The sequence below is a fragment of the Cannabis sativa genome, chromosome 6 (assembly GCF_029168945.1).
Source record: "Cannabis sativa cultivar Pink pepper isolate KNU-18-1 chromosome 6, ASM2916894v1, whole genome shotgun sequence".
Lineage (NCBI taxonomy): Eukaryota > Viridiplantae > Streptophyta > Magnoliopsida > Rosales > Cannabaceae > Cannabis > Cannabis sativa.
The window spans coordinates 50,360,336-50,368,882 of NC_083606.1; the positions used below are offsets into that span (position 1 = coordinate 50,360,336).

Below are 8,547 nucleotides of genomic sequence, written 5' to 3' on the forward strand. Positions count from 1 at the left end.
GGGCGACCACCCTGAGCTCTGCCACGGCCACGACCGCGACCACGAGGATTTTGAGGATTCCCCTGACCGCCTCCGGTCTCAACCATGCCACCCTGACTTCTTGTATTTCGTGGGGCGTCCATTTAATAGGACTTAGCCTGCGAATCCATAAGCCAGGCAGGTTAGAAAGCGATCAAAACTTAACACCGCTCTCTAAAGACTTAAAAGGCAACACACTTCTTCTTCTTTTTCTTCTTTTTTTTTTAAAAATAATTAATTAAAATCTAATATGCTTCCTAACATGCTTTCACATTCACATTTATTAAAGTACTAAACAAGTACGGGCTTACTGAACCGTGAACCGAGCTTTCTCTGATGAAGATTGTACATGTCATAGCAAGCTTCGGTAGACAAACCTGGCGGCTCTGATACCAAAATTGTAACGCCCTAATGCTAAGGCACGCTACAGTGCTTTTTCAATTATTGTGCAATCTTTGCTAATCAAAGAAATTTCTCGAAAAACGTGTCAAATTAAAACTTTTGCTTTAAATATTAAACTTTATAATATAATATAATATTTACAAATCCCGGGATCCCGATTTAAAACTTTTAAAAATTTACTGTTTAAACTTTACATTTCAAAATACATAACTTCCAGGTCGCACAGCGACTTTCAAAATATAACTCCCAGATGTCCCGAGACCGAACACTCCAGGTCGCGCCGCTTGACATGTACAATCTCACCCGAGCTCAGGTTCATTCCTGTTCAGCCTTCGCCTTTCCTTTACCTACACATGGAAGCAGAAACTGTGAGTCAACAGACTCAGTAAGAAATGCATATAACATACCATATAATTTTCTGACCTGTAAATAGGCGCCCATACACCTATTTACAGAGCTTAACAAATGAGTATGAACGTTCAATACCAGGGTACAACCACTATACCACATACACATCGTACCTCACTGTACAAGTGTTGGTAGGGTTTATCCCGATCACTGAGTAACACTGAGTGATGTACCACACACCTTAGCATTTTCCCATGCTTGTGTTGGTATCACTGTATCGTACTCACAATCACAACAATCACTGTACCAATACACTCTATAACTTATTCATACAAGTGTTGGTAGTGCTTAACATAATTCAAGCATGCATATATAAACACATATACACACATTCAAATAATCACATCATACATTATACACAGTTCTTACCTGTTTTCCGAATTCAAGTGTGCTGGCCGACCTGAACGGAATTCACGTGCTAGATCAATGCCCTAATCACAATAATTGCAACACAGATGAGTGAATCGCTAAATCACTTTCCGAGACTTAAACTTGAAACTAAAAGTTTCCCTATCGATAAACCTCATGGCAATACACTAAATATCTCAAAATTGGCCAAAACTAGGGTTCTGGAAATTCCCCCAACAGGCAGACCGGTTCCTAACCGACAATCCGGTTCTGGGTCACCAACCGGTCGACCGGTTGGTACTGGCCTCCCAAAACCGGAATTCCGGTTCTGCTGCTGGGAACCAAAAATTATCCCCCTTAATTCAATTCAACCCCAAACTTTACCAAACTCTCCAGTATACCTATACAATGCATAAACATCCATTTCCAACCAATAAATCACAGAACAAACCAACAAATCAAATTATGCCATTAAAGCTCAAAGCTTGAGTTTCAAAACTCAAGCTTGCTTAAAACCATTCACAAGCATCAAAACCAGTAGCTAGGGACTTAGATTAACTCAAATTAACCCCAGAAATTGAACCCCAAGCATTTCAAAACCCAACAGCCACTAAACCTAGAAATTCATAGTGAAACTAAACTAAAACTTCAAAAACTTAAGGGGAGAAGAACTAGGGTTACCTTGCCTTGATTCCTCTTGAATCCTTTGCTGAAAACACAGAATTTCAGCTCCCAAAACCCCCTTGCCCTTGCTGCCTTCGAAGAGAGAAAGAGAGAAGAAAGAGCTTCTCTTGAATTTTTGATTTTTCTTTCTTTTTTTTACAAAAATGAGATAAATGAGTGCTAAGGTTGAGTCATAGCTGAAATAAACATGCTAGGTGTCAACTACTTGGGCAGCCACCTCACTCACCCTTAACCAAAAGACTAAAATGCCCTTAGACTTAAAACTAGGGTATTTCTAAAGCTAGGGGTAAAATGGTCAATTTCCATAACCCCGCTCAATCCCAATAATTTATTCTCTCTAAATTATTTCCCACTATGAAATAGGGTTCTAAACTTACCCATGTGATCAATCTAGCCATCCATCGCATTTTCCGTTGTCGCCGAGCAAAAATTACAAAATTAACATATTTCACATATAAGCTAAATAATACCCCTAGAGTTTAATAAAATCTCCGGAATTGAGAAATTATAACTCTAATATTTATTTCTAAATATTGGGGTCCAGATATAAAATTAATTCACAAATAATAATAAAATAATAAAATTTAGTGCTAATTGCCTTTACTAATCCACATTACTAGAGCGGTCATTACATTCATGGATGACCTAATCGAAATCTTAAGAAAAGCTAGAACTGTTAACCATGGTTTGCATGTTTGCTAACTATTCTAAGTGATTAGGGGTGGACCATCCCATAGTCATTAGATAAGAAAGTGTTTGTTTAAACAAATACTAATTTTCTAAGAAAAGGAATAAGTCTGAAAATAAAGGAGATATTTTTTTTTTGATTCTATAAGTGTTCTATCATCTTATTCGATACAAGATGATCCCACTGCCTCTGTTGTCTTGACACAACCGAAGAGGTTAATACCATTTAGTTTTCTTAGACGCAATTCACGGTACCTTGTCGTAGTGGGAGGGTTTCTAGGAACTCACCTTCTTATGACTTGGAAGACACTAGTGATTAAAATCCATTGTGAGTTTAAACAAGTAATGGATTGTCAAGATAAGAAACTAAGAAGAAAAGCCAATAGAACTATGGTTTAATCCATTCACATGGAATAACCTAAAGTTTTCTATTACAAGGACAAGAAAGGAAATTTTCGTGCATAAGTCTATTCAATGGACTTAACAAGACTTCTTGTTCATAGTATTAAAGGTTTGAGTTTATCTAAACCTATGGCTTGTGGTATACCTGGTAATTACTTACTCAAATGCAAGCAACTTACTTTAGTAAGATGCTGAAGCATTTTCTTTCTAATAGCAATCTATAGAAGCTTCTCGACTTCTAGGCATAGATTTTATTTATCTAAGGAAAAGTCTCAACTATTCCAGAAAAGATAAAGCCATGAAAGAATTTCTTAAATCAACAGTGAGAGGTCTCAGATATGCTTTAGTATGCCTTAGACCGTACACTCACTTGTTGAGTGGGAGTAATGAGTAGGTATCAGATTAATCCAGGAGAGGAACATTGGAAGACAATCAAGTAAATCTTAAGATTAAGAAGAGGAACTATATGTTAGTCGATAAGGGTGTGTTTTAAACTCTTAGACTACACCACATCAGATTTTGAGACTTGCCTTTGTGCTAGAAAGTCTGCTGATAAGATGGTGATTACTTTGGGGGTGGAGTAGTGATTTTGGAGAAGTGTAAAAACCTATCTGAAGTCTCTTGGTCGACCAGAGACATACTGAATGTTAAAGATGCAGGAAAGATACTTATTCAGTCTAAGGAAAGTTCTATACATTTGTGGCACTGTTCCAACTTGTCTTAACTACTAGTGTTATTTCCTGATTAACCAAAAAGTAGTTGCCAAAAGTATAGAATCCAGTATCCTAAGAGAGTAGACATATAGAGAGGAATTTCACATTATCAAGGATTTTGTGATTAAGGAAGAGTAATGGTGGAGGAAAAATTGTGGTTAATTCAACCAGTCAGATCCTATTACGAGGAGTATACTACTACTACTACACTTGATTTGTATATTAAGGGGTTGAGATTATTTGAAATGCATATTTTATTTTATATTAGTGCAAGTGGGAGTTTGTTGGGTTTTATGCCCTAAATAAAACTCATTTCAATATAATCAGATTTACTTATTAATAAAGATCAGAAATAACATTTTATGTTGCATGGTTCACATGATTTATTTCATGATTATATATATAATGTATGAATTCTATTTAAGTCCAGAACATATGAATTTGTTAATGATTATACTGTTGTCAGCACAGTGGAATATAATCTTGATTATATGTTCGAAAGTTTATTCCCTGATTTGTCAGTTAACTGGATTTAGACTGACATGATAATCAGCGATAGGTATTCTTACACCTTGGATAAGTGTTATGTCCTTTCCAGGGCATTGGCAAAGTTTACCAGTATCGGATGTATGGAGTATACATCGGAAGGGACCGATATTGAACTTTGATTAGATATATTAAAATTTACCGTAATATCTATTCAATTCAATATCACCCGTTGATCCTAGATCAAATGATCTTAATCCTGATATGTTTAGGTTCGATCTCAAGAGTACTATACATGTTCTTTGATTTGTTAGTTATGTTGGAATTTATTTTACCAGGATCTTAGATCTACTCACAAGTATGTTGTTTAACACCCTAAATATGAACTTTCTAAAACGATAAATAAACACATATAAAGTTAAGAAAACCTTACATTGGTTGCAGCGGAATTAATGTCTCCTTCCACTCAGATCTCTAACCCTTGTATCCTTTCTGTCGCAGAGTATTATCAAGATCTGAGCCCGAATGTCCTTCTCTTTGTGTGTGATCCTTCACAGTCTTCCAATCTATGATTGAGTTACAACTTGCTGTGTGTGGGCACTTACTCTATCACTAAGGTTCGAAATTTAGAAGAGGAAAAGAGAGGGAATGATTTCGGCCAATAGAAGAGAAAGGGAAGGCTCAGTTTTTCTGAAGAGAAATTTTCTGACAGAAAAGCTTATTCAAAGTTATGAAAAAGTTATGTTTGACTGAGCCATCACTTTCTATTTATAGGCAACTACTAGGTTTAGGTTAGGAATAATTTGGCATTAAAATAATGAAAATATCAATTTGAAAAACCTAATTAAGTGGCCGGCCATGGTGTGTAGAATGGGCCCCACTTGGTTTTGCAGTTTTCACAAATTTTATTTATATTTTCTCAAAAACGCCAATTTTCCAATTCTAACCTTTAAATGCCAAAACTAATTATTTAATAACTAAAATAGATTATTAAATAATATTGTCATTTAATTTAATTATTTATTAGACATATAAAGTCTATTAATAAATAAATAAACCTAGAATCTCTTTTCTTTAGAATTTCGCCCCTGCTTAGTGAAAATTCACAAATTAGACATAGTCTAACTTTAGAATTATAATTCTTTTGCTAAGAAACTGAAATTCATTAAGACAAAATGCAAAGTTTGGTGAGCACATGGGGACTCACCTCCCAAAAACGCAATAAACCATTACAAGAATGAGACAGACCCCATCTAGCAAGAGTATGCGCAGCCTTATTTAAAACACGAGAAATCCAAGAAACAGAGCAATCAAAACTAAGTAAAAGATCATAAAGTTTAGCAAAAGAGAAATGAGAACGCCAAGACGGGGAGTTTCGGTCCATCAAGCCTTTAACCAGCATAGAGTTGTCTGAGTGAAAGTCCACCCTTTCTATCTGCATGTCAAGAGCCAGTGTAACTCCAAAGAGCAAGGCCTCCAATTCCCCTTGAAAGACATCATGAACTACTACTTTCTTCGCACCAAAAGCCATAACCGAACCAGAGGCATCAAAGAGAACCACAGCCATGGCCCCCATCTCCCTGTCCGAGGCAAAATCCACGAAACCCTGCACTCTTCCAGGCCTTGGCAGTCCCCATATGTAATCCACCACACCTAGACCCGAATCCGGCCTCTCATTCTCCACAGTCCGAACCTTCTCATGCTCAGAAAAACAAGTCTCAATATTCTTTTGCAGCAACTTAAACTCCACAGGAATCCCGTTATGATAGGCTTCATTACGACAGAGCCACAGTTAATGATACAGTACAGTACCATAAAGAAAAAAACTATAAAGCTCCTGCGAATTGAGAAGATGCTGAAAAGGAGGATGGAGGAGCCATGCGACCGAATCCCTGCCATTTAGAGAAGAGAGAGCATATAGTCGAAGGCCCCAGTGGGAGGAGAACCAAAGCCGTCTCGTGATCAAACAACCAGAGATGAAATGTTCAGCAGTGTCTTTTTCCTTGCAGCCGCAGAGATAACACGAGCCAAGGGGCTTCCCTAAAATGCTCTGCAACTTTGAGCCAAAAGGAAGAGCATCTTGACAAAGTTTCCATAAGAAGACCTTGAAACGTTCATGGATTTTTGCAAGCCAGATCTTTTCACAAAGATTATCCTTTTCAGCAAATCTAGACTTGTTATAATCCCAGTAAGCTGCTTTCAAAGAGAAACTTCCATCCTTAGAGGATTTCCAACAGGCGATGTCCACGACAGGGAAAACATTCCTATCAGAAGAGATGATCATCGAAGCCGCATCAGGGACAAAAACATCCTCTACCATTCGGACATTCCACACGGAGGAGTCAATATCAACCAAATCGCTAACCAAATTCAGATTCTTTATCAGCGGGTTAATAACGCCCTTGTGAAGAATAGGGCCATCTCCACACAACCATTGTTGACACCAAAAATCAATAAAGGAATTATGTCCACCAATCCACACACTATTATCAGTAATGAAGTCTCGAGTAGCCCAGATGCCTCTCGCCACTGGGGAAGCTCTATAAGGAAGAGAAGTGGAAAGGAACCCAGCATTTCTACAATATTTTGCATTGATAACCGAAGTCCAAAGAGATACAGTCCCCGAGGCCAAAAACCAACCCAATTTAGCCAACAGACAAAAATTTATATCCTTAGCACGCTTAAATCCCAAACCTCCGCAGGCTTTGGGTTTACAGAGACAATCCCAGGCCTTTAGAGAGAGAAATCTACCTTCTTTACACTGACCAGTCCACCAAAATTTTCTCACAATTGAGTCTATGCGATCCGTAGTCTTCCTGGGCAGCAGGAAAGTTGACATAGTGTAGATAGGGATAGAGGCAAGAACACTTTTGATAAGAGTCATCCGAGCCGCTTGAGATAGAAGGTTGGCCCTCCAGCCTTCTAACCGAGAGCAAATCTTATCAATAACAAAATCAAAATCAGAACTTCGACGGCCATTGAAAATGATCGGGTTGCCCAAAAATTTCTCCTCCCCCGACATTTCGTCAAAACCCAAAACCTGAAGAAAATCCTCACGGCACCTGGCAGAGCAATTTTTAGAGAAAAATAATTTGGATTTAGACACATTAATCCTCTGCCCCGACCATTTGCAATATTTATCAATAGCATCAATGACCGTATCTCGGTTTCGTTGGTCAGCTTTGGGAAAAATGAGAAGATCGTCCGCATACATCAAGTGGGAGATTGAAGGGCCCTCGCAAGAGAAAGAAAAACCATTCAGATTACCCTTACTTTCTTCCAACAAAAGAATTCGAGTTAACACCTCCGCGCCTATAATAAATAAATAGGGCGAGAGACGATTGCCTTGTCTGAGGCCTCGTTTAGGATAGAAAGTTTTAGTTAAACCATCATTAAGCAACAGCTGAAAGTTTACAGAAGACAAACAGCAGAGAATCATTTTGCAGAAATGGTGATTAAAACCAATGCAACGCATTACCTTTAAAACAAAGCTCCATTCCAAGCGATCGTAGGCTTTGGACATGTCGCACTTGACCCCAACATAAGCAGAGTTTCCTTGTCTCTTGTTTAATTCAAAGAACAACTCATTAGCAATAATTGAATTCTCCACAATCCATCTTCCTTGCACAAATGTGGACTGGTTAGGAGAGATAATTTTGTCTAACACCATACACAGCCGATTAGCCAAGAGCTTGGCAATAATTTTATACGATGTGTTACACAGACTAATTGGTCTGAATTCATCAAAACAGTTGGCATTGGGTCTTTTAGGAATTAGAACCATAAACGTTTGGTTAATCTCCTTGCTGAAAGTCCCAAAACGAAAGAATTCATGCACGAACTCTATGGTCTGAGGTCCCACGATGTCCCAATAATCCTTAAAGAATTTCGTAGGAAAGCCGTCCGGTCCAGGAGATTTCAAAGGGGGCATGTTCCACAGCACCTTCTTGATTTCCTCCAAAGTCGGGGGCTGACTTAGAAGGGTGTTCTCAACATCAGAAATACAAGGCTCAATAAGATCTTAAAACTCAGAGTTGAAGTGCGGATTCGTGGAAGTGAATAACTCCATGAAGTGATTTTAGAAATAGTCTCCAATATGATCCCTCCCCTCAATCCAAGAACCATCTTCCTTTTTAATAGCCCAAATGAAATTTCTTTTACGTCTCACCGCGATAGAAGCATGGAAGAATTTTGTATTGCAATCTCCTTCCTTGAGCCAATTTTCCCGAGACTTCAGCTTCCAAATAGATTCTAGGCGTTTTTCGACTTCATCAATTTCAAGCATGATTGATCCTTCCAATTCAATGTTCTCCTTGGTGGGAATTCGATTCTGAACATCAGTCAAGAGACGTTCAAGGGCCTGAAGTTTAAATTGGCAATGTCCAAACACTTCTCTATT

General features: G+C 38.1%; 1 protein-coding gene across 1 annotated transcript; it reads right to left on the reverse strand.

Annotated features, from left to right (window-relative positions):
- Positions 1–5,313: 5,313 nt before the first annotated feature.
- LOC115695305 (uncharacterized) lies at positions 5,314–8,079 on the reverse strand. Its single transcript, XM_030622380.1, has 2 exons — positions 5,961–8,079; positions 5,314–5,918 (listed from the first exon to the last, which is right to left on the reverse strand). The coding sequence occupies exons 1-2, from the start codon at positions 8,077–8,079 to the stop codon at positions 5,314–5,316; spliced, it is 2,724 nt and encodes a 907-aa protein (XP_030478240.1).
- Between the last annotated feature and the right edge of the window lie 468 nt (positions 8,080–8,547).

What these genes read in the sequence shown, in the direction of transcription:
- LOC115695305 (XM_030622380.1), bottom strand. Translation starts at nt 8,079, where the DNA reads ATGCCCCCTTTGAAATCTCCTGGACCGGACGGCTTTCCTACGAAATTC. An exon ending in TTATAGTTTTTTTCTTTATG is followed by an intron (nt 5,919 to 5,960) that starts GTACTGTACTGT and finishes GTCGTAATGAAG; the next exon opens with CCTATCATAACGGGATTCCT.